Here is a 27,195-nt window from a genome sequence, read left to right on the forward strand (position 1 = left end):
CTGTCGTCTGGCTGTCTTTTTTTTTTTTTTTTTTGTGCAAAGGTATACTTTTTAACTCATTCACTCAAGAGACAAACTCGAAGCTTTCAGAGGCTGTCAGCACCTGAAAAAGCTGAGTGAGAAATAAAGCTGTCACAAAAAGCTGTGACAAGTGCAGTCGATGACTTTTTATTTCTGAAAATGTAGCAAATCGAAGGACTATTTAAAATGGATGCTCGGTAACCACCCGTCTTGCTCGATTCTTCTATGGTCACAGTGAACTGAACCCTATTTGATCTCAGCTGACTATCATTGAGTTTTTTTTTAATATATTGAGAAAGAAACCAGAGCGAGATGATCAGTCACTGTCTGTGTGCAAAAGAGTACTGTTATGCACAGCTCCACTTGCTGAAAAGTCTGTCTCGGGAAGGGCGGTCGCTGTGTGTGACTGGCCAATCACAGAGCACGAAGAGTGAATACATAAGTAGCTACCCAATTTAACACAAGTACGGATAATGTCGAGCTGTACTTGTTTCATGCTCATACTCTATAAAAACGACTTGCTCAGTTCTATTGGATGACACTAAGTGATTTAGACAAGGGGTCCTCAATCCTGAGGGTTTTTCTTGTCGCAAGGAAATTCTGAACGTCAGTGATGTTAAAATTGTTAGCGAATGTCTGCGACCTTGAACGAACCCTGATGAAAATCAATATATGCTAACCCTGCAAATGTTTGCAAATATTCGCCGCTCAGTGGGACAAGGGCTTGACTGTTGATATGAATTTAGGAAACGCTCCTGTCTGTGCCAAACCCAAGCCAAATATTCAGTGTCTTGTAGAATTTATCTCTGGAGTCTGTGTTGCAACTTTAAAATCGGCTCCTCTACTATAATGACACAAAATGACACATAACACATTTTCTATCTTCTCTTACTTTTTTATTTCAGAACATGGATAAGACTCAGCTCCCCTCTGTGACACTAATTGTGGGTTGTGGAGTGTCTTCTCTAACATTGTTGTTACTCATCATCATCTACGTGTCGGTCTGGAGGTGAGAAAATACTTTCTTTCATGTGGTCTTTGTCAACATTTGTTTAATTGAAACAAAGAAGTATTTATTCTAAAAAAAAAAAAAAAATGTTTAAAATATTGCAACTGCTCACTTAACTTGTGCTTAACGGGTTGTGAGCTGAAGTGGGCGGCCAAAACGATGACACTCGAGAACACCTTTTCCTTACTTTGTCAACACTTAAATACCATTTTCTACACTTTTGCAGTTAAAGTTTGCAAGACTAAATGGCCACCGACCGTCTGCAAAGTCAAATCCATAACAGACTGCACACAGCCAATCTGTGGTCTCATCGGGCTGCCAAGACACCTGCAATCACTGTCTTTCATGTCACATGCACTGGAACATGAAAATATGGAGGAATATTTTGAATATTTGCCTATGGCAATTGGATCAAATCTGGCAAAGAATGGAGAACGCAATGCTGATTGCTACACCAAGAGTGTAACCTTTTTTGGAAGCGGCAGTGTGGGGCAGCAGAGCCCTTACTCGAATAACGAGGCTTGTCATCATTGGATGTTATCTCAATGCAGAATTATTTCCAAAAGAGATTTCACAACCTGTGGTAATCCCTTATCTTCGTAGTCTGGGACTAACACTATCCTCCAAGATGTCAATGCTCACTCTCCTATTGCTTACTTATAAATTCAGAACAAATTTAAAAGGGTACATAAAACAAAGTTATTAAAGCAAATTTTTAAAGGCAAGTCACTGCTTGCTCTGAGTAACATTTTGGGGGGATTTGTCAGACAGCATAACCTTACCCTCAGTTCTAATTGAAATGAGTTCCAACCTCAAATATTTTATTTTCAGTGTTTTCTCATTTTTCTGCAGATACATCCGGTCTGAGCGATCCGTCATTCTTATCAACTTCTGCCTATCAATCATTTCCTCCAATGCCCTAATTCTAATCGGACAGACTCAAACAAGAAATAAGGTAAGTTTGTTCGTTTTGAAATGTAAATTAAGACATACTGTACGATTTTGTTTGATCACTGTGAGACATCCCCATGTCCTTTTATTTGCCGTTGTTCCAGGTCTTATGCACCATAATAGCAGCATTTCTTCACTTTTTTTTCCTATCATCATTCTGTTGGGTCCTGACGGAAGCATGGCAGTCCTACATGGCAGTGACGGGTCGTCTAAGGAATCGCATAATACGCAAGCGTTTCCTCTGTCTTGGCTGGGGTCAGTCTTCGCTTATCTCATATCAATCCATGTTTCAGTTGAAATAGTTTTGTTTAATTCTCTTATTCCCTTTGTCTCTTCTAGGTCTACCCGCCCTTGTTGTGGCAATCTCAGTGGGCTTTACCAAGGCAAAAGGCTATGGTACTCCAAGCTAGTAAGAATGTTTTTCTGTAGATGGTCTATTGTGTGGTGTATAATTCTTTTGCAAATATTTTTGTGAGGAATATTGAATATAGTTCCATGTTTCTATTACTTTCTCTATCAGTAAATATTTAGCGTCACACGTCGTTTTCATCTAACCCATTTCTTTCACTCATTCTCTCTTTTTTTAAACCTCGTCTTTCCACTTTATATTTCCTTGTTCTTCCATCACTCTCGTGTTCCAAAAGAGCATTAACAGAACTTTTATTCTGAAACCAAAAATTTTTTTTTTTTAGAGTATACCAAATATATATTTTTATGATTATACTCTCCACTTTTGACATTCTACTACATTCACGTTTCTCAACTGATTCAAACCATTCCTTCTTCAAAGGATTCACAAAATTCAAGACATGTCAGAAATTACTTTTGACATTCTCAAAATTCCAAATGTTCACAGACAAAAAATTTTCTACCGCAATTTCTGGACTTCAAAACGCACCTAGCCATAAAAGCTCATTTCTACATACATTGCCCTGTTCGTAAAAATAGTCGTGGGATATTCTTAAAAAAAAAAAAAAAGAGGTAATGCAGTTGGATTTAAATTTAAAAAAGCAACAACTTTTCTCTTCCTTGAACAATGATAGATGCTGACAACCACAAAGGTACACAGTTTCATCCTAAAACATTTCTCAGTCTTTCTTGTTGTCATACGAGGCAAATTTGCCGACATGCTTCACCACGCAGCAGTACAGATTTCTTGACCAATTCAAAACATTCCAAGTTTAACCTCTTCAGCTCATACAGCTCATTCTCAAAGTTTTGAAATTTTTACACACAAAATATTCCAAATTAGAGATATTTATATATTTACCTCATCCTTCTACATTTCTTGACCAATTAAACCCATTCCAACTTTAAAATGTTCTTCTCATTCATTTTTGTTCATCTTGTGAATGATTGATCACATTCCACAAATCCCCATCTTTTCAAATTAAGATTACCAAAATTAGGGATAGTCAACACATTTTCCTCATCCTTCCACATCTTGTGAAATAATATCAACTTCAAATCCCATATTTTATTTATTTAATTTATTTCAAAAAGTCAATTAGTACAGCATTTCAGTTCTGTGTCAGCTCTTCAGTGTTGACATGCAATTTCTTGATAGATTGCATTGAATTCTTTAGTTGTGCGTATATGATACTTTCCTTGTCTGCCTGCTCCTCTCTTGTAGCTGCTGGTTGTCTCTGGAAGGAGGTCTTCTCTATGCATTTGTTGGACCAGCGGCTGCTGTTGTCTTGGTATTCTTTCTTCTCTCTCTGCTGTTATCCTTTAATCACCGTTGTATCAAATACCTCAAAACGCAAGCCTTTCACTACATTGGAACACATCATGTACTGTAATACTGCAATTTGGGCGGGGCAGAACTCAAAGCACACTTTAGGTGCAGGCTGAACACGAAATAACATTTATTGAACAGAATAAAATAAGATTTCAAAATAAATCAAGTTCAACTTGAAATATGCCTGCAGTGCTGAAAAATATTGTAAACTTATATAAATTCAAAAATCATCCGCTCGAAAAAAAAAAGAAAAAAAAGTAGTAATGTAGTTAAAATGGTGAAAGAAAGCATTAAATTGTCTTTATTCTTGCACTATTTTGTCAGAGCTTGATACTTGGCATCTTAGACTCTCAAGTGGCAGTGAGATAATCATCATCATCAATCATCAGTGAGATAACTCCGATTTGATGTTTTCTTTAATTTCATCACAGAGAACAGTTGTTCATGTGCATCACATGTGTGTCAAGTAAGTGCTGCCAAAGATGCACGGAATTTGAGCCGTATGTATACGGGGCTATGGGAAATCTTTGAATAGCCTATCATGGGATCAGGCAGTAGTTGCGCTGCAGTTTGAGATTTGTAGTTTGGATGCCATTGGCGGCAGGCATACAGTACAGGTAGGTGCTAAAAATATGATATTGAGGGAAAGTCAATTTATTTCAAAAATTAGTTTCAAAATGTGATACCTTTGACTGTATTTTATATTAGTCCACCCCACCCATAGTAAAATATTCCACGTCTTTATTATCGGAGAAAGATGAAAAATAAAAAATCCTGTTCCGTCCATTTTCAAAAAAATTGAAAATATCATGTGATCCACAAAAAAAGGATACTAAATACAGAAAGGCTGGCTTTCTGAAAAACGTCTTACTATAATATGCCCGAGTACTTTTTTTGGCCTACTTATGCATTAATTACAACATCAAAGTGGCATGGCAAAGAGGCAATCAGCCTTTAGAACAGTTCAGGTGTTTTTTTGCCCAAGATGCTTTAATATTAGCTTTCAGATTGTCTGCATTTCAGGGTTTCCATTCCTTCACCTTCTTCTTGCCGATACCCCAGAAATGTTCAATTGCGTTCAAGTCGGGCGAGATTGCCGGCCAATCAAGTACTCTTATTCCATGGCTATCAAACCTGGTAGTTTTGGCTTTGTGGGCAGGTGCCAAAACCTGCTGGAAAATAAAATCTTTGTCTTCAAAAAATGCTTTCGGCAGCGGCGAGCATGAAGTGCTCTAAAATTTCTTTCTTCTTCAAGCAGTTTGACTTTTGTGCTTCTGCCGATTCTGGAGCTTCTTTCTCATCTGAAAAGAGCACTTGGGACCACTTGGCAACAGACCAGTACATTTTCTCCCTAGACCAGCACAGACGCTTTTGATGTTCTTTTTGGTTCAGGAGTAGCTTGCGTCTTGGAATTATGCAGCTGTAGCCCATGTCTTGCAGACTGTATGTGGTATTTCTTGATGCACTGATTCCAGTTATGAAGCTCCCCCAGATTTCTGTCGCTGTTGCTTGACAATCCTCTCAGGGTTGCTGTCGTGCCACATTTTCCTCCGCATTTTCCCACTCTGTTCATGTACTTTGATACAACAGCGCACTATGAGCATTCAGCTTTTCTCCTTATGGAGGGTGTAAATGATGGTTTTCTGGACAGCCGCCAAGTCAGCAGTTTTCCCCATGATTCTGAAGCCCAGCAAACCAGACAGGGACCATTTTAAAGGCAGCGAACCTCTAGTAGCTGGCAAGATTGGGACACAGTCATGATATTCAACTTTTGTGAAAACACTGCATTTCTGTCATAATCATTAAAATAAAAGCAAATAAGTCCTTGAATTGTTTCACTTTGTGTGCAGTGAACTAACATAAGAGTTTCACTTTCAGAAACAAATGATTGAAATGAATGGATTTTCCCTCGATATCCAAATTTTCTGGCACCCAGCTTTAATGTCTATGATGGGGGGAGTGGACGAAAGGTAAAAAGTGCAAATGGAGAACTGAAAACATATCAGCAACATTATCAGTCAGTCTGTGTTAACTCAATTAGAATCACACCATTTTAACTAGAAAACATCTGAATTTGTTGACCAACTAATGTGGCCTTGCAATGATAGTTCTTGGTGAGTGGTTTCCATCTTATTTTTCCCTTTCAGACATTAATACACTATTACAGATTTGGAACGTTAATTTTTTTTTTTCCACACACCGTTGATTGTTGCTTTCCCATTGAGTCCTCTATTTAATTCTCATTCACATGAAATGTAATGATGCACTTCTCTAATGCGGTTTCCAGCAAACAATATTGTTTTGAAATCACAAATAATGACAACTTAATGACTATTATGGTCGTCATGTGCATAATGAATAATTATTAAAGCAATGGTACTTGATGTATGACAACACAATTGCAAAAATAATGCAAGTGGACATGATAAAATGACATATAATGTTTTACAACACTGCATATTGGCAACATATCTTGTTTTATTTCAGGAATATTAATTTAAATGAGTTATATATGTCTACACGTTTTATTGAGTGTGTGATTTTCGACTTATTTCTCTAAATTTTTACATAGTTCAGTAAGCTCCTACTGTAAGTATAACTGTTTGTGACGTATTTGATTATTTATTTGCATTCTGCCGACCATCAGTCATCATCAAAGTATTTCTGCATGCTGTCAAATAAGAAAAATGTCTTTTAATGTATTAATTGTATGCCTCTTCTTTTGGCAGGTTAACATGGTTATTGGGATTCTCGTTTTTAACAAACTGGTGTCCAAAGACGGCATTACTGATATGAAACTAAAGGAGAGGGCGGGGTATGCCTTATACCACACTTTTACACTGTCACCTTTAACCCTCCTGGTGGTGTAACTCACTAAAATAACTGGGCCTGATTCATCAACATGTTCTTAAGAATTACATTTGCTCTTAGAAAGGTTCTAGAAATAATCCAAGTGAGGTTTATGAGGAGTTCTTGAACTCCCCTCACAACACATTTCAATAAAGACATTTTAAATCCTATATTGACGTGCAATAGAATTTGATGAATGAATGTTCAATTGTGAACCACTAAAATAATGTACATTGGTGACATCACATTCTTATTGGATGATGCAAATGTGTTCTCAAAAATGGTTGGTGAATGAGGCTAATTTACTTTGACTCAAGCATTTCAAATTGATTCCAAAATTATCCTTAATTGGTGAAATGGAAAGACATTAATACATGGAATTGGAGTAATTTATTATGTATGATGAGAGACCACCAAAGTGTTATGAAAGCACACGACCTGAAGAGTTCCATCTGGTTATCGGTACTGATATAAAGATGGCGATTCATCCCAATGCTTTAAAAATATCCAACTGTTCTGTGTTGTTCTGTGATAATAGTATTCATTAATTCCATCTCGTTTTCCACTCTTTGGTCTTTGCTAGTAAGGGCAAGCAGGGCTTCACAAAAACGTTCAAAGAAAATTCCAATTTTATCACAATTTAAAATGTGGGCGATATCTAATAACATTTTGCTCCACCAAATCAATATAATGATTTAAAAAAATTCCTGGCACTTGAGGCAAGAGTGAACAACAGACTAATAAACATACAGTAGTTGTTACTTTAAAATGTCAAGCTGGTTGATTAAGGACACAATCATTTTTAAACATAGTGTACATTAAGACATGTCCTATTGGTTGTAGGATCATAGATATCATCCACATCTCATAAATGGTACAATTATTTCTCTCCATGTGTGCATCCATACATTGATGTCACAATTTAGTAGAGTTCATTATGTGTTTCTTCCCCCAAAATGTATATTATTGGTCAGTCCACAGATGTGGGTGTTATTCTAAAAAAATGATTGTCCAAAGTAAAGGGTTTTCCTGATAAGTAATGATTTTGTAAGTAAGTAAGGATTCCGCCCGGCGCCAACGATGTGTCTTAATATGTCCTTTAATTGTACACAACTAAAAAAAAAACATACTGAATGTTATAAGTGGAACACCAAGTGGATGATTATAATAGTCACAAATAAACTCTTATCTTTGAGATGGTAAAATATCTGATGACGTTTGAATAATTTGACTTCAAACCAAACAGCAAAAGTGTGCACCCTGCTCTCCTTTACATGGCAGCCTATTCTGTCCACATGGGCATTGTTGGTCCATTCAAGTGCTTTCTTTAGTGATTTCTTTGTTTACTGCATCTGTTTTTGCTGTCTGGATTGTCATTTTTGAGTTTGCACAGAATCCCCTCTCTCTCACTCAGGGCTCCTCAATCAGGAACATATCAGCCACAGAAGCCCCTCCCCATGCTATCAATGACTGGGTAATCTATTGGATGCCCATCTCATCCTTGGTTCTAGCCTTGCCCATTTCCACATCTGCTGAATCCTATTGCAAACACCTAAAGTTCTCTTAATATTGATATTCCTGCCTCCTTACCATGTAATTCATCTTATCCCATGTTAGCTGCATAGAACATAACATCAATTCCTCAATTAACGGCCATGCCTGTCGTGCTTGTAGAGAAGATGTGCCTACTAAATTAGCAGTGCTCACAATAGTTGAGTTTCATTTCCAGGGCCTGGAATATTATAATTTGATAATTGCATCTATTATTTTTAAAAAAAAAAGCGCTTTTTTTATGGTTATTCGGCTCCAATTTCTGCTTTACAATTTATACAAAGTGCATAGTGTAGAGATTAAATGGGGCTCATCAAGGGAACAGATTTTCTGGTGCAAAGCCTCAGATGAACTTTTATTTATTTTTTTTGTAACCATAATTGACTTGCGAACTATATATTCAAATTCTGTAATATAGGGTAAGACCGTACTGTTTTTGTTGTTGTTTTTTTTTAATCACAGTACACATTTTTGGTGCATGTTTTGTTGATAAAGAGAACTTTTTTTACCTCTCAAAGGTATCTCATTATTTTCCTAATTGGCAAAAACTGCCTTTTGTAGTGTACTAAATAATTTATCATGGTTCAAGTTAATTCTGATTTAAACACAACTATTTCAAATGGTAAACTGCAATATATTGCTTGACTTTGTACATGTGACAATCACTAATATAAACTATGTATAACAAATTGGAACATAGAAATGCGCCAACAAAAAAAGACAGTTGGTTTAAGTGATTGACGTTTAATACAACATTTGCGAGGCTCGAAGCTACACTGGCCAAATCATACATTGTCAAAAGGTCTGCAAAACTTTGGTATTATTCTTATTCTTTTAGAGAATGTCAGTAGGCAAACCGACTCACCTGTTTGTTATCAGATGTGTTGAAGTGTTGAGCAGAGGATTGTCAGCAACAAAAAATATTTAATTCTAAAAACACTGACTAGATGAAATATTTAATCACACCGTATCAAATTTGGGGGCAAAATGTGACAATTTAGGGCGCAATAGTCAAACTCAAGGCCCAGTACATCCAGATCTGGCCAGCGACATATTTTATGTGGCCGTGAAAGCAAATTATGGTCTTCAACTTCATGTTTCTTGCTAAAACACCAAAATTGCAAATTGTCTTCACTTTTACCAATGTAGTAATATTTGAACAGTTTTTCTGACCTCTGATTTCAAAACTAGCTATCAATTTGTGATGTAAATGTAATATGAGGCGATGTTTATTTGGCTCTACTGTCATAACAGCCCTGTGAAGGGAGGTGTAAATATGATGGCGCCTTTTGACATAAATGAGTTTGATTGATTAAGGCCTATATATTTATTTATATTTATAAGAATTTCTGTGAAATGTTCATGTCCGGATTTAACTCATCGCTCAGTACTTTGAGATGAATAGAGTCTGCATTTTACTATACAGATAATAGTTGTGTTACTTCCTGGGGTTTCTGCTCTCAATGCTTTTATTTCGAGTGATATTTTTAGTGGGTACTGAGATGAAGCACCCGTGAGAATCCATCAGAGCTATCTACCCTAACAGTCACATTTACGCCTTGTTATACTAAGTGTCAGGTCTTTGCATAGTGGTTGAGGTGGAGGACCCAAATGCTAGGAAGCCTGGCAGGGGAACTTGAAGCAGGTTTAACTGAAGAAAAGTAAAAGGCAAACAAGGAACTCGGAAAAAATAAAGCACCAAAGTACAAAACAAACATGAGCAAAATAACTATGACGATAAAAACTGAAACATGCTGAGGACCAGATGCCAGACACTTGACAGAAGACACAGACAACTGACATGGACAATGAACCGACAGCAAACAGGCAACTAAATACAACTGGACGAGACACAAAGGGTTAGAGGGAGCTGATTGGTTAACACGCGGGCTTGGGTAAACAAACACAGGTGGACACAAAAAACATGACGAGACAGAAGACACAGGAACACAAGGCCAAACATGAAACTAAAGTCAAAAACCGAAATCAACAAAACAGATCATGACACTAAGATCCAGTATTCACTGTAAAAGATTTGCATGCACTGCTTGTGGGAGTGTTGCATGTGATCTAACATTTCAATCTTTCACTGAGATTCCATATACTGGGAGCTAAACTGCATGCTCACCCACTCCGAATAGATAGCGCCTGTTGTGGGCAAGAGGTGTGAAAGTGGTCGAGATAGCCATGTTAAAGTGTTTTGCACTATACGTAGGTGTGATTTTCATGGTTTTTCATTTGGCGGATAAAAGTCATTATGTTGTAGGATTTACAGTAAGTCTTTCCAAGTTCAAGGTAGATCATATCTGCCTATTTTAAGGAACATTGCATTTAATTTTTTGGACAGCAAAATGGAAATACTGTTCTGAGAGACTCCAGTTGCAGTCACTGCATTCCTAAATGACCAAAATGAAAGAAAATGCAGATTTTTTAAAGGTTATGGGGCATGACTATAAGTGATTCCAAGTCAACCCTTAGATATTTCACCAGCTCCAAATTTGCATCGATGAATAGACCATATGTGTTATGTTAGAGACATTGACCCACACAACTAATATGCTAATTAACCTCATATCAGTCCCACTAGGATTTGTATGAATTTCATGATATTTGTGATTGTTAAGGATTAAAATTCCCAAAACTGCCCTCGAGCACAAGAAAATACAAATACTATACATAAATATCTGTGATTGTCCGGCAACCAGTTCAGGGTGTACCCCGCCTACTGCCCGAAGATTGCTTGGATAGGCTCCAGCACCCCCCGCAACCCTTGTGAGGAGAAGCAGTATGGATAATGGATGGCTGGATACGTGAATGTCCATTGCCTCTGTGTGATCATTGTTGCACCTTTTGCAGCACCCCAGCCTCAAGTATTTAATGCCACACGCTTGACAAACTTCTCTTTTGGTTATTTTACCCATTCTTCTTTGCAGCATCTCACAAGTTCCCTTAGATTGGATGGGGATAGTCAATGCACAGCACAAATTAATCTCCTACCTCAGCTAACTGCCTGGTCTGTACTGCCAAAAATGTCCTGACTATCACATTGAACAGCCAATATTTTACTGTTAGATAATAATACCCTGAACTGTGTTGACACAGCTCCTCTTTACTGAGGGGAGTCCGCTCTTGCTCAGACTCGCAGTCTCTATCATCCTTAGATTTAGGCTCGTCAATATTTTGGAGCAGAAGTAATCCTTCCACTACTGTAGAACTGTTTGTTTATAGATCATAGTGGCTTTTCTTAAAAATCACTATCACCGCTAAGGAATGTTTGCTATGGAAACTCGGCAGCCCCGTTCCAGAAGTGCAACAATAGTAACTCATAAATAATTTTGTTTTTAATACAATAAAATGGCAGCATAGGATTAATAAACATACATACACAGGAAAATAAAAGGGGCCAGGAACATTTTAGTATATGTAAAGAGAATAACAACACATCAAATTTGACAAGTGTCAAAATGACAACTCTGGGAGTTTGCAGTAACGGTGCTCATGTGGGGTTGACGGCTGCATTACATCAGCAGGAATAAAATGGAAGGAACAGATTTTAAAGCTATTTGTAACTACAAATTTATCCTTGTAAATGTTTACAAGCCACTGCCTCTGCTGCTCTGCAAAGCGGAGTTACACTGAAAAATCTGGATATCAGGGCAGGCACACAGAAATGATAGCTCGATGTACTGTCCTCTCTCCTCTTCTTCGATATCATGCCGAATACATGCGACCACAATCATACCCCAAAACATTGAGAGCTGATGGAAATTATTTGTGATAAAACCGATTCAAGCCACCAGTGACCACCATTACCGGAAAGGGCGAGGCCTTGTGAGATTTTACCGGAAATGCGTCACACCACTCCGTTCCTGGTTCATTTGTCTGATCTTATCCATCCGAAACAGACATTACAAAAAAATAATAAAATGACAGGTCATCCAGGAATAAATTGGCTCAGCCTATAAAATGGGCAAAAATGGGTTACTTTATACAGTAGCTGCTGACCATTAGTGCATTGTACTGACTTTCTAAAATTGTCTTAAAAAATAAGCAACTGCATCCTGAATTTCTAGAGACCCTTCATGTCTTTAAGCCTCTGCATTTAGGGTTTTAGTCAGGACACAGTTGTACACTACGAGTGGTAAAAATATTGCATGTGCCGTGAACAACAGAATTTTGTGCTGTGAAGAAATTTTATTCCGTTAATTGATAAATCTTATTGTCATACCAACATTGCCACATGATATGTCACGAAATACGATATTAAGGTCCCAGGTTAGCCCAAGGAGATTAGACACGGGAGATGCTTATTTATAGTTTGATCATTTGAAAAGCTGCATAAAAACTGTGGATTCAGCAGACTAAAATTGCTTGAATTCCAAATGATGAGTAGAGTGCTCAATATTGCGTTCAAGAATTAAGTGCTCAATGTTTAGGCATGACGGGAAGGGGGTGGTCTGATGTCGGAGATCCATAACACTGTTTGAGTTCAACAGTCTAGCAGCTTGTTTAATGAAGCTGCTCCTAAGCCTGGTGGTACTGCTCCGGATGTCCCATAGCCTCTTGCCTGAGAGGAGGGAGATGTAACAGGATGTATTTGAGGTGGGTGGGGTCCTTGATGATGCACTAAGTCTCTCTAAGATGTCTGTGGTTGTGAGGAGGCTGTTCCCCATCAATCTTATGAGTACCCTGTCCTTTGAAGACCTTTCCTTTTGTCTCTGCCGTACCGTGATGCTGGTGCTGCGGATGCTCTGTACCTCACATCTGTTGAAGTTTTTAAGACACAGCCTCTCATTCTGGGATGTCACAGCATCCAGGTGAAGTAGAGACAATGGTGAGCCTTGCTCAGCAGGCAGGATGTATTTTGACTCCATGAGAGGTCCTCTGAAAGGTATTTTTATCTGTAGACCACATCCACTGTTGCTCCTCCGATGTGCAGAGGGGCGACTACAAGTCCATCACGTACAGTTTGTTGTATGTATGGAAATATACATGTATTTGTTTTTACTTTTATTTAGTCTTCTTTTCTGCTGTCTGCAGCCAGGTTGGCTTTGCAAGTGAGAACCAGATTACCAGACCTGGTTAAATGCAATTGAAATGAATGAATAGATAAATAAATCCAAATCCTGGTAATATCATATGCCACCAATTTATGTCTTACCACGAACTCTATAAACCATTTCAGTCTGGCTTCAGAATCCACCACAACTCTGAGATGGCCATCTTCAAAATCACAAGTGACCTCCTCTTGCTGCTAATTTGAGACACATCAGCATACTTGTTCCCCTTGACCTACTGCTTTTGACGGCGCACCATCTTGTTCTCCTCAAACACTTTTCTGAGCACCTCGATCTTTTACAGCTCTATACTTATTTGGCTTATCTTATACAGTATCTCTCCAACTGAATAAGCATCTCTCCAACTGACATCATCCGCAGAGCCGTTCAAGCTCCAGTCATCAAGGCATTCCAAAATACTTCAAATTGGACCACATAAAAGGAATTAATAAAATAGACTCACGATAATGTACAAGTGGAATATAGTAATTAATATAAAATCCGTTTATAAATCCCACATTAAATCCATTACCAAGTAAGGTTTCATCTACCCTTAAGACCCTCACCCATTCCTTGATCTCTTATCAAGTGGACAAAAGCAATGCAGTCTACAATAGCCATGCCTCACCCTCATGCAACTTTGGTGGCTCCAAATCAAGTTTCAGAGAGTTTTTAAACTTCTACCGACTTCCCTCCATGCCATGGGCCAACCATACATCCCTGACCCTCTTTTAATGCCGAATTCGTCCACTTTTGGAACTTCCCATCTGAAATTTTGATGCTGATTCTCTGGACATTGAAAAAACAATTTTTTATTTTTATTGTCATTATTAATATTGTTAGTAGTAGAAGTAGTAGTAGTATCAGTCCCTGATGGTGTTGCGGTATATTTGCTTGACTTTGGTGCAGGCGACGTGGGTCCATTTCTCACTTTGTGATGGTGTCGATGTGTGCGTGTTTGGTCGTATTCCTCTACACTTGCCCTGCAACTGCCTGGTAACAAGTCCAAGGTGTGGAGTTCATTTCCAGGGTGGCACGGCACCCCGTATCCCGGAGTTGTTGAGAAGTGTTTGTTCGGAAGGCAATGTTAGCAGAAGAATGGCTAGTGGTAGCACCGATAGCTGCCTTGACAGTGAAGCAGCAGTTTCATGGGAAGACTCTAGTTGAGACCTGGCAGACGAAGAAAGCTCCTGTTGGTGTTGACGCTAAGGTGGAACCATTTATCATTTTGGAATCTCAGACAACGCGATTTTGAGATCGTCAAAGCTGTGTTTTTTTTAAAGGGCTTTTGTGCCCCATGGTCACGAAACAGAAAATGCTAACTAGCACCGTACACTTAAAAAAAATAAGGGGCATGCTGTCCCCCGTAGTCCCAGAAGTAATTTATTTCACTGCTGCTTTAACGCTAGGTGCCAATCTAGCTTGCACAACAGCAGTACAGACTTTTTGTTTGTACTATATTAAGGTCTGTGCACAGTAGCAGCAACAAGATGCGTGATGCAGATCATCTCCTCCATGTCGACAAATGCACTACCCCACTAACAAGTAGCCTTTTAACCAAGGGGGCAAACAAGGAGTCGCTAAGCTTGCTAATCGTTAAAGTGACACAGAGTCGGAAAAGACCCAAAATAAGCGCTTATGGTTACAGTTGACTTTTAACAGAAGTCTGGCTGGCACCGCATTAGGGCAGAGACCCAGCAGCTATCAACAGAAATGTTGTATTACAATCAATACATATCTAGACGCCACAGAAAGCCGGGTGTAAATTAATTTATATGTATATTATCTGCATTTGTTTATAAAATTTAAAGAAAGAAATTAAAGGAGAGATAAAAAACAAAACCTTAAAGGAATGATATCCAAGCTATTAACACTGAAAAGTTGCAGCAAGCACGATGTAATGGTTACGAGCAATTGCTCACCTTAACAACTATGAGTAAGGTGTGAGCACTTCTGTGATTCCGAATTTGTTTTTTATTTGTTTTTTTATAAAGTCAGGATAAATATACAGTATCTGCACTTTAAACCGAAACAATGAAACCTTAGATGTATTTTGAATTCCGAATTTGGTTAATTTGCCACTGACATAAGTCATTTTAACATCAGGCCAGAATCCGCCAAATAAAATCATGCCTGTGTGTTAAGTGTTGGTGTTTTGTGGTGGAATTATATTTCTTAAAAAGCACTGTGAGTTCCTCAGTTGCTCATACACGCACAGCCACACACACACTCACAAACACAGATGCCAAAAGCAGACTGATTGAGACACCTGTGTTAAAGTTTACTGTTATAGCCTTGTGATCTCCCTGTGCTTTGTGCTGCTGTCATTTTACCACACGTCTGTGCAGAACTCACACACAGCTAAAGTGAACTAAATCGAATTAGAGTTTGTTTGCAAGGGGCCCAAAGCGGTTTTGGCCTGATTGTTTGTTACACAGCAGTGTTTGGATGGAGGTAATAGGAGATAAAGCAGACAAACTGATCGGTCACACCAGTTTGCGTTTACCCCCTAAGGGACATGCATTTGGGTTGTTAGTTATTTCCGCAGAATGGAAATACATTTTCAAGTTGGTTCACCTTTCATAATGTGTTACTTAAGGTTCAAATTGAAACATGTTTAATTAAGTTAATTTATTCAGCAACCAATTAAGTACACTAGAACATTTCAATTAGGCAGATTCTCCCTTAGAGACAGGCTTCATTGCTATCTGCACCCCGGCAACAAATTAATTTGACCTCACGGAATTAGACAACACTAAAACCAGTCAACTCTGGGAAAGGTTGAATTTTATGTTGTAGTAGGTTTTACCCCATCATTTTGTCTCAATAAAATGTTAACTGTAGTGCAAGGCATTTGATACATAACTTTTGACCAGTAAGTAACTTTCCCAAATGCTTTCGTGACTACGTTCAGTCCAGCCAGCCACCCATTGTTTTTTTTTTTTTTTTTTTAAATACAGTAGTTTAGATTGTTTTTATAATAATACTGCCTACGTCATATATTTATCAGGCGTATTGTCCTTACGCTACAAATTACATTTCTTCGATGATGTGGTATTTAATCAGGGTATCTGCGGGCTACAAATTTGATTTCCTTCCATTTGTTGGTCGTAATTGTTATTCAGGAAACTTAACAGGATGGTGAGTGAAAACATCCCAAATTTGCAGAATTGTATTTAGTCTGGTCAAAACAGCTAATTCACACATAAATGCTGACTGATAATTTTGGCTATGATAATGTAAAAAAAAATATTCTTTTTAATTCATAAGAGAGCTTGTGAACAGCAGGTTGGCCTCACTGCTGTGCTCTGTTGTCCCGTAATGTGATAGCCAGCCGTTTGATACGTTGAAGAAGAAGGGAATCATTTCCAGCTCCGTGGTCGCTGAAATATTAGCTAACAACCGAAATCGGAGAGTGCACTAAAATACACATTATAGTTTGATTCCAGCACACTTTCCGAAGTTCCATCAGTTGTACCTTTTCGCCGGTTTTCCATATAAAGTACTTCCAGTAGTCACTGTTGTTGAATTAAAAAATTGATTAAACACGTTTCACAGTTTCCGTTTGTTATAAAATATTATATTATTATTATTATTATTATTATCATCCATCCACCCATCCATCCATTTTCTTTGGGTTTTCCGGGGATTGGGTTACAAGACTCTTTCCAGACTTAGTCCAGCTCTTCCAGGTAGCCAAGAGGCATAGTATGCCCAGATGGGACATGCCCTAAACAACACACCAGGGAGGCATCTGATTCAGATGTCCCGAAAACGCCACCTTATCGAGTTCCTCTCAATGGCTCTATTCTTAGCTCGACCCAGAGGACTGAGCTTTTCACACCATCTCTACAAACAGTCTACCGAGAAAACAAATTTCGATCACCTGTAGCCATGATTTTTTTTTTTCAGTCACAACACATAGATCAAAACTATAGGTCAGAGTGGGATTGTAGATCATCTGATAAATTGAGGACTTTGCTTTTAGGCATAGCTTCTTCTTCTTCTTCTCTATGACTGACCAGAGCTCACATCAAGCAATGGTTGAAACAACAGAAAAGCATCTGCAAAAAGCAGATTGTGGAGTTCAACCCTTGCTGGAAAGAAATTCAAATTACTTCCTGCAATGGGGACCAAACTCTATCAAATCACCCTATTGGGTATGAACTGAGCTGATCAGGGTGTCGTATACCGCATACTCATTGAGCAACCCCCACAAGACTCCCCAAGGGTCACAATCGGATGTCTTCTCCCAGTCTATAAAGCACCTGTCGGTGTAGTGTCTCATGTGCTCTAGTACCCTGCTGAGGTACCCCATAACCTCCGACTAGACCAAACAAGGGAGTTTGAATAGTCGAGTCCATTTGTAGTTGGAAAAGTCCCTTCTGTCTATTAATTATCTGCAAATACACTGTCTCTGATGTCGACGCAGAGTTGAAGAGGCATGTCAACCAACACAGCCCCACAACATCTAGAGCCTTAATGAACTCAAAGCGGATCTCATCCACTCCTGTGCTCTACTCCTAAAGAGCTTTTCAACCATCTAGACCTTCTCACCCTGGAAATAGGACAGCCTACCTCAGAGTCACCAGATTTCTCCTTGATGAGGATGCTAGTGGAACTGAGGAGGTCTTTGACTATCTCCTCATGACCTACATCCCTGTCCCGTGATGAGGTCAGCAAGGACCAATACCCACTATACTCAGTGTTTCGTATGCACTGGCGCTGCTTCCCCTTTCTGAGCTGGCGGATGGAGAATCAGAATTTCCTCAGATCAATCTGGAAGTCCTTCTCTGTTTCCTCGCCAAACTCCTCCCACACTTTAGTTTTGCTTAAATAACTGCTGAAGCTGGCTTCCACTTGGCCTTTGTTACCCACAGCTGACTATTGGTTTCCTATAGGCTGATAAGTCCCAGTAGAACTCCATTTTCTTTTTCATCCCTCAAAGCTGATGTCCATCAACGAGTTTGAGGATTATCACCACAACAGGTATCCTTCTGTCTCAGACTCCTCCAACAATGGAGGCACAAAACATGAGCCAGTCTGACTCATATGTTTCCCCCACCCTCCCACGGGACACAGTTAAAGTTCTGATTAAGGATGCGGTTCTAACAGGGACTCTGGACTCTGCCAGATGTTACCAGCAGATCCTCAAAGGACAAATTGGGATCCTCGTCCAACGTTGATTCGGATTCACCACCAGGTGGTGATCAGTTGATGACATTGCCCTTCTCCACCAGAGTGTCGAAGTCCAATGGCATTCACAAAGTCAATCATTCTACTGCAGCTTAGGGTATCCTGGTGCAAAGTACAAGTATAGACACATTTATGGTGCTTGCTATGGTTTGTTATTCCATGATTAGCACTTAAGTTCAAGAACAAAGATAATCAGGAGAGAAAGTGAGTCCCCAGCCGGAGCACTCTCCAGCACCCACTCCAAGGACTCCAAAGAGGGATGGGTACTTTAAGCTGCACAGTCATGACCTGTTCCCCCACCGAAGGTGGAGAAATGTTACACTTGTGCTCTAGTGTGAACCTCAAGGTATAAGCGCTGAGCCTGGGGGCAAAAGACAGGCCTACATCTGTTCGCTAAAATTGCTTCTACCACTGCTCAACCTGAACTGTTGTTTGTAGTGCCAATGCTGAGTATGGCTTTTTTTATCTTTTCGACCATTTGTAGGAGTACTCGGTGGCTACTTGCCGATTGAAAAAAAAGCAAGTGCAAACTACAAAGTGCATGCAGGGCAGCACTTCAGCACTCCAAAAGCTGTTGAATTACACTTCTATCAATTAATGTGTGGCGTCGTGTATGTGCTATTTATCAAAAGTTTTTATCATGGGCGAAGAAACTTGGTATTAGACGGGTAATATGTAACCACATTTACAGTTTGTTAAGTGCACTGGTGCATCAGAGTGGCTTGCTCAGAGAAAACATTTTCAGGAAATGGCAGCTCATAAATGATGTCGCTGATGGTTTCAATTCACACTTAATTGTTTGGCAGGCACTCTAGAGAGCCACCTAGTTGAATACACGGAATAAAATTGTTAATTTCCCATGGAAGATGCACTTTAGATATAGCATTGATTTTTGTCATTAGACTACACACACAGGCAGGGATGATATAATCACCAGGCGTATTTAAGATGGAATGTTATGTGGCTTTTGTAATACAAGCAAATGAATGATTAGCTGGTAAAATTTTGAGCCCCTAGTGCAGAGTCCCAGACCTCTCAGGCCCACATTATTTATTTATTTTTTTCCCGGAAAATCAAATATGTGAAAACAGTCTTATCCCTTTCTCCATCTTCTTCCAAGTCATATATAGATAACACCAAGAAACACAAACACTCTGAGCTGGCTCACAACCCTGAGAGAGAGATTGTGCGAGACCACTGTGACTCACTGTTGGCGTGACTCTTTTGTTTTTGTGTGCTTGTATGTACATGTACATCTGTATGAATCTGTGTATAGGTGCATTTGTATCTGTTTGTGTTGTTGTTACAGCGTGTTAATTTGACTTTGCAGTCAGATGACAGTGCCACTGTACAATATGACGCTCAAATGTGCCAAGTGTGGAGTTATCTCGTCGGCTGACGTATCCACCACAGCTACCAGTAACGCCATGTTAGTCCCGCTAATTATTTTTCCTTAACTCTTCTTGCTTCTATCTTCTCCTCAGCTTTACACCTCTCTTGTTCTCCCTCACTTGATTGGTTCTGTTGTCATTATCCGAGTCTCATTTTTTTGTCAAACCTAGCTTTGTATGCATCCAATTCAGAAGAAGTAATTGTCCCTCCAACAATATTGCAATAGTGACACAAATTATTTTCCCTTTGTGGCTGGCAGTTAGTTACATCCGGTTTGGCGTAAAAAAAAAAATAAAGAAAAAAAGCTGATTATGACACGAGACAAATTTGTGACTTTAAGTCAGATATGCAACTTTAAATATTTTTAGCAAAATTATTTTTTTATGTGAGCAAAAAAATGAAACAAAATGCTGTAGATTAAAATTAAGAAGTCGTATTTTATATTTTTATTTGCTATTCCTTTCTCAGGGTTATAAAAAAATAGAAAACAGCATACTTTCATTCTATTTACTCAATACCTTTTGATGTTGCTGTTTGTTTTGCGTGGGAGGGCTGAGTGGGGTAGAGGGAGTTACTTCAGTCAGTGCCCACTTTTGCAGTTCACAGCATGCTCTATGTCATGTCTATGTCATGTTTATGTCTCAAGATTGACTAAAACATTCCACTTCTTTACACTGATGAGCTCCTTTTGTTTTGGCAGTGAGTTTTTGGACTTCATATTGCTGCCTGAAATACAAATTCACAATTGGTATAATTGCATCCGGGAGCTGTGCAATTCCAAGTGGAGGAGATATTATTTTTCTCTCCAAACATGGTGGTGAAATGGGCTTGCTTGGCTAGATCAGCGCGATTGATGAATAGACCCTTAGTTAATGAAATTAATAATATTTTTTCAAAATCTTCGTCATAGTCTCGCCAGCCCATAAAACTTTAACCCAGCTCGCCTCTGTACTTGTCAGCAAACTCGAGCTTATATGTTTCTATTGTTCTTACTAATGAGCGGCTTGCATGTACAAAGTACCAGTGCAGCTTCTGTACATCTGTTGATATTCATAAAATTAATTGCCTGACTTATCGAGTGAGGTGGGTGGGGCGTATTCAGAATAATTTTCCTCCCCGATCTACTCAAAATCCTTGCTTGCTTTTCTTCAACTACTGCTTTTTCTTCTTCCTTTTTATTTCTGACAGCCTGGATGGCCTATACTAGCATGGTGGGGCTGGGAGTAGGCGGTATGAGACTCGATTCTTGGTAATGGTTCAAAATGTGTTAGTACACGAGTCATTTATTCTTCAACAGAACATTCCGTTTTGTTTATTTTGACTTTTTTTTCTCATCACATTTACTATACTTGATTTTCACCCACAGGCACCTTTCTTTTTTCATCTTGGGGACACCTCTAACTCGTATAAATGTATTCATCACAGAAGGAAAAGTAACCTGAAACTGAGCGTGGACATGAAGTAATATTTTTTTTTGTCCAATTAATGTAGTACAACACATCTACCAGTCACGTTTCACTACTTTTGCTCACATAAAAAATGGATGGGTTCAAACAACAGGTTGTATCTACTAAGTCAGGAGTCTTCAGTCCTGGTCCATCATCCTGCCTGTTTTTTTACATCTCTCCTTGCTGCAATGCATCAGATTCAAACGATCATAATCATAATCATCAAAGTCTGCAGAAGACGGAAAACCATCCTGATCATTTGAATCAGGTGTGTTCCAGCAGGGAGAGATGGAAAACGGGCAGAACCGTGGGCCTCAAGGAACAGGATTGAAGACCCTGTTCTAAATTGTCTATCCAATCCAGATACGCAAAGCCTGAAAATAAGAATTCAAATGTGGAGCCCATGTTGCATATTTATGTTGGATGTCAAACCTAATTGTTTCAGTTAATAATATTCTTTAGAATTATAACATTTAAATGTATTGGCGTGTTATAGTATAAGTTAATACATTACATGTTTAATAGGAGTGAACTTGGGGATTTGAAAAAAAATATTATGTGAGTGTGTTTTCTTCAGTGGTAACAGACAAACACATTCCTAATAACATCTGGAAGGAACGTATTTATAAAATAACAGTGGGTTTTATGTACCTATGGATATACGAATGTACAGTCTATCCTGTGTGTGTGTGTGTGCGTGCAGGCATGTGAGAGTGAGCGTGTGCATGTGGTTGTTGATGTGTTTTTTATTTTTAACTGCATGATCTGATATTGTTGTGTTGGAACAACAGACTTAAACTCCCATTATGCCATACCTATCCCTATCGCTAGCACTGGTGATCTATGTGCTATAGATTTAATATTTGAAAATAATTTTTACCTTCTAACTTTAATTTTATCTTACTGTATATATTCGTTGATGACAATTACTATGAAAACCTTTTGCTTTGTGTGTGCGTGTGGGTGTGTGCGGGGGGGTGGGGGTGTGTGGGGTGTGTGTGTGTGTGTGTGTATTTGTTTTCTTTAAACAAAAGCGGAATAAATGTCAATAGTATATTTTAGATAGAGTTTAACACCGTCATTCCTTTTAAAGTAAATTAACTAAAACACCTGAACATTTTTGGCATCAATAGCAAAATGTTTAATATTGATTTTGGAATCATCTTGTTTGACTCTGACACCCTCAGCTTTTGGTCCCAGTTGTTGCAATCAATTTTGGTTTTATGTCTATGTTTATGACATATTTTGACTGTAACTGACACAGGCATTGTCAACAGAAAATGTGTCACTTCTAGCAAGGATTCGAAAGATTCTAAAAGGTGATATTATTAAGTAAATAAAAATCTTTACAGCTAACCCTGCGTAAAAAAAATAAAATAATTCATGCTGTCAAGCGATTACATACTTAAACTAATTAATCGCAAAAAAATCCGTAATTAATTGTGATTATTCCATTTTTGTGACACTCGTAACAGATATTTACTTGAATAATATATTGGAATGAATGTATAGCTTTCTTTGATCCTTGAACACAATCTCAATTAAGTCATCTTTACAGGCATTTTTGTTTGAAACATTTCTCCAGACTTATGCATTGCATTTATTTCTACCCACAAGCACCACACTCCAGCAGTGTTGGTTTGCAAGGCCCAGTGGTAACTTGAGCAGTTTCATTCTGAGATGATGTGCGAAAGATGTACAGCTAATATGGTACAGGTTTTGCAAAGTTTGCAAATTATTTTTGAAGTAAATTTGAACTGAGTTAACTGAGTTAAAATCTTTAGAATTTCCGTTGATAGGCTTGGACAACCAGCCTCCGTAGCTATGAGCTTCTGTGTCTTTACCATCCGATGGAGGGGATCAATGATGTCCTTCTGGCCAGTAGCCAAGCCTGCATACCTCCCCATGTGGAACCAAACAGACAATTGAACTAAAGTGGAGCAATTTAATGACACCTCTGGAAACCTTTGCAGGTGTTTTAAGTTTAGTAGATGTTTAGTGTGCGTCCCTCAGTTGAAATCATGCCCCACAAATTTTGAGCTCATTTCTCCACTGTATTCAAATTTTTCGAATTCCTTCCGTCTTACGAGCTGGAAGACTAAATTATGTAAGAATAAACAAACATTGATATTGTTTTAATCAGGGGTGTCAAACTCATTTTTGTGGACGGGCCACATCGTAGTTCTGGTTTCCCTCAAAGGGCCGTTATGAATGTGAACCCATATAAACGTACGATCACCTTACGTTATTACATACACACAACAAAGCCAGTCAGTCATTTGTTTGTTCAACAATTCTTAAAATGGCAAAATCGGATATCTCAACGTTGTTAAAAGTGAAGAAAATGTGCTAGAAACAGGAAGTTGACGCACATGATTTGCCCTTTGCGGGCCACATAAAATGAGGTTGCGGGACAGATCTGGCCCCCGGGCCTTGCGTTTGACACCTGTGGTTTAAATTGGGGGCCCGAATGTATAATTTATCAAAATTAAACTTTTTGAACGCAGTTATGGAAATAAACCTTTCCATGATATTCAGATTTTTTGGGGAAAGGGATTGTATGTTCCATATACATACAGTAGCAGACAAAAGTTTGGAAACACCCTCTAATTCTGTGTGGTTTTTTTCGTTATTTAGTAATTTCCTGAATTATATATTATTACTTAAAGGGCAAGTCTACCCCAAAATATTCTTAGCAATAAAATGTTCTTTGCGCCTTCACAAGTCTGAACATGGCATTCTGATTAACATTGCGTCTGCAGAATATGAATTAAGCAGCAAAATCCACCCCTTTTTAGCCATCTCAGTGGCGGCCGTTTTGTCACTTGTGTCGACTGAAAATATCATCGCAGTTGCTCATGGGTCAGGTAATAACCAATCATAGCTCACCTGTTTTCTGAAGCTGAAACGTCCTTCCTGTTAATATCGAAAGAAATGCTTTTAAAATCAACTGCAAAGGCCAGTGTATTAAATTAATTGCCAAAGACAAAAATGAAGCACATTTGCCCTACAACTATAGTTAGTTTTAATTAGTTTTGTAAACGTAAAATGTTGTTTCAGTTAGTCTTAATTTTTCTAAATTTTCGTTATTTTATTTAGTTAATGAAAATTGTTTTTTTTTCTCAATTTTAGTTTTAGTTGTTTTGTTAGTTTTCGTTTACTAAAATAACCTTGGGTTAAGTGTGATGCATACCACAGTAAAAACTGGAGGCCAAATTTGCATCTTGCATATGCAATGCAATGACAATACTCTTTCTACTCGCATTAGACAGGTTATCTTAATTCAAACCTTTGTGTATTTATTATGTAAAGTAGCATTAATAAACACTTGCATAATACCCATTAATCTTCGATCAGATACTCAACAATTTATCTGACATTGCCAGTGGCAGTGGTACCTTGGCTTCAATCTAGAAATATACCATTAGGTTATACTGTTGCAAAGGTACAGAGCCACAGCTATTTTTTTTATTTTCCTATGTTAACGTTATGTTGAATAGACCAACTTGAGAGTTAAGGGGAAAAAAAGGGAACGTTCATGAAAAGAACTCAACTTTGGATCCCTCCTCAGACTGTGCCTCTGTCCTGCTTGTCCTTCTCTGCTCCGTCTTTTCTGTTTTTCTTTCCATTCTGTTCCAGCCTGGTTTTACCTGTTTCCCCTCACTCCTCACCTTTGCTCTTCCTTCTCTTCCCGTTAAAACTATATCTTCCATGTTTTGTCTCAGCCATCTTGAACATACATGCATGGAATATATGTAAATACAAACCTATATATGAAAGAATTGGATGTATGGTTTGACTGTGTTGGTTGTAGTACAACCAATGTGTTGTGATATGTTCATGCACTATTGAAATGGAAGGCTCTAAGCAATTTTTTTTCAATGATTAAAATATACAGTGGAGCTTTGATTAGTGCATTTTTTAATTTTTGCTCATGGGATTTGAATGTGTTTTGAACATTTACAATGATTATGAAAAACTATAATTAAATTGATTACACCATAATCATCATCTTACTCAGTTATGCTGATGAAAGGTTATTGTTGCTGTCTTTGACTGCTCCCCTACTCCCATCCTGCAGGGCCTCACTGTGGAGCTCCTGTGTGGTTTTGCCCCTTCTGGCTCTCACATGGATGTCAGCTGTACTTGCCATCACTGATCGGCGCTCTGCACTATTCCAGATTCTTTTTGCTGTCTTTGATTCTATGGAAGGCTTTGTCATTGTCATGGTGCACTGCATCCTGCGAAGAGAGGTATTTTGACATAATCATGGCAACAACACTGCCCATTTCCACTGTCCACTTATCCCCAAGAGAAATTCGACTGCATTGCTCTTTAATTGTTCAGGTTCATTGCATTCTCCTACTATGTTGTTAGTCCTAAGAGGATGATTTCTAAAGGTTTTGCACTCATTCCTTCACCGCGCTCTTGCTCCCAAATGTCTCATTAGCATTTAGGAGCCATGGGGTGGCCTTTGTCAGGTGCTAAAAAATTTTAAGTCCACCCCCAGCATCCAGATAGCCTATTTGGAAATATCCACAAGCATGAAAATCAAGCCCAGCCACTCCTGATTCTTTATCATTTGGGGGTGATTGAGCTGTTTGCTTATCAGCATCCAGCATCATCATTAGACGAATGAGGGGAGGTAGAGATGCCTTATATTAATGGAAGCTATTTTGAGCACACATAGATAATTCTGAGATGTATTTACTTTCTCGATTTTAATAAAAAGTATTTTTAACCTGCTGTACTGATTAGGATCTGCCAATGGTAAATTCATGTCAATTCTTATATGATGAATAGCCATCTTTTTCTTTTTTTTTTTACCCCACTTACCAGCTCACGTAAGAACAGTGGTGGGGTACTCCCTGCACCGGAAAACAGTCAATTACAGGCTGATACTTTTACAGTAATTTTTGTATATGGTAATTTAGTCTACTCTTGGTTAATGGTACCATTTGCGGAAGGAAGCCAAAGTGCACAGAGAAAACATTCTTGGGCAAGACACGCTGAGATACAAACCCAGAATAGGCGCCAGCTACATGTTGTGTGCCACCACAGTAATTACCACTTTTAATTTGACCAAAAATCGACATGCGCTTTGTAATTCGATGCGCCCATATATGGATCGATTCCGGCTTTTCATTTCATTGTCTTTAATTCAAATTCCTTTGGATAGATTCGCGCTGTTATTCTCATCTACATCTAATTGCTAGCAGGCGTCTCTATGTTTTCCTCATACCAGAACTAGGACTTTTTCTCTTCTTTTGTGTCTATGAATATTGGAAAATGTAGTCCTGCTAGCCTAATGCTCAGGTCATCTGAGTGTTTCTGGCTGTGTATCCAATGTTACAATGTGGGATAATATCATTGCGGTCTTTGGGACCGAGAGGTAAACGTGATGTTAAATTCCTTCCTATTTACTTTCCATCATATTTGCGTTCTCTTTCTCATCCGCATTTAATCGCTAGCAGGTGTCTGTTTTTGTCATAACGGAGATGGAAGCTGTAACTTCTTCCTGATTTTGTTTCTAAGAATCATGGGAAATGTAGTCCTGCTCGCCTAACGTTGCAGTTGCCGTTAGAAATGATGTACGCTGAGTTTTTTCTGGTGGCATATTTCCAATGCTACACTGACTCCATTTACCTGCGGTCAATAACCCTTTTGAAAAATATTGGCAGTATTCGGCTTGTTAAAGGCCAAGTAAAAACTCGCACAAAAACCTGAATAGGCTCCTATTCTGTTTTTTAAAAACGGAAAAGAAGGTGATCCCTCTTCTTACCTGAATATATACGGGATTGGGTTGCCACTTGTCAAACGGGGAATTGATTTGTGTTCTGTGTGTGTCTGTTAAGACAGACATATTTGCGTTTATAAGTCCGTACATTAACCCCTCCCGCTTAAAGTATAGTTGCAAGCTGAACAAAAGCAGGCGACGCTACCCGCCTACCTGGGCCTAATAGCGCAAAATTGATCAAA

General features: G+C 38.6%; 1 protein-coding gene across 6 annotated transcripts in view; it reads left to right on the top strand.

The window, feature by feature from the left end:
- Positions 1 to 27,195, top strand: part of adgrb1a (adhesion G protein-coupled receptor B1a) — a 125,899-nt gene that overhangs the window by 82,294 nt on the left and 16,410 nt on the right. For 5 of the 6 annotated variants that reach the window (XM_088306230.1, XM_088306228.1, XM_088306234.1 and 2 more), the window contains 8 exons: positions 927 to 1,030; positions 1,883 to 1,985; positions 2,086 to 2,236; positions 2,321 to 2,390; positions 3,615 to 3,681; positions 6,452 to 6,537; positions 19,707 to 19,805; positions 25,298 to 25,469. In XM_088306230.1, coding sequence (XP_088162356.1) covers positions 927 to 1,030; positions 1,883 to 1,985; positions 2,086 to 2,236; positions 2,321 to 2,390; positions 3,615 to 3,681; positions 6,452 to 6,537; positions 19,707 to 19,805; positions 25,298 to 25,469 — 852 coding nt within the window. The remainder of the gene's footprint in view (positions 1 to 926; positions 1,031 to 1,882; positions 1,986 to 2,085; positions 2,237 to 2,320; positions 2,391 to 3,614; positions 3,682 to 6,451; positions 6,538 to 19,706; positions 19,806 to 25,297; positions 25,470 to 27,195) is intronic. The other variant, XM_088306232.1, reaches the window with a different exon arrangement.

The sequence above is a fragment of the Idiotropiscis lumnitzeri genome, chromosome 10 (genome assembly GCF_059441095.1).
Source record: "Idiotropiscis lumnitzeri isolate Australia: NSW breed Sydney's pygmy pipehorse chromosome 10, RoL_Ilum_1.0, whole genome shotgun sequence".
Taxonomy (NCBI): domain Eukaryota; kingdom Metazoa; phylum Chordata; class Actinopteri; order Syngnathiformes; family Syngnathidae; genus Idiotropiscis; species Idiotropiscis lumnitzeri.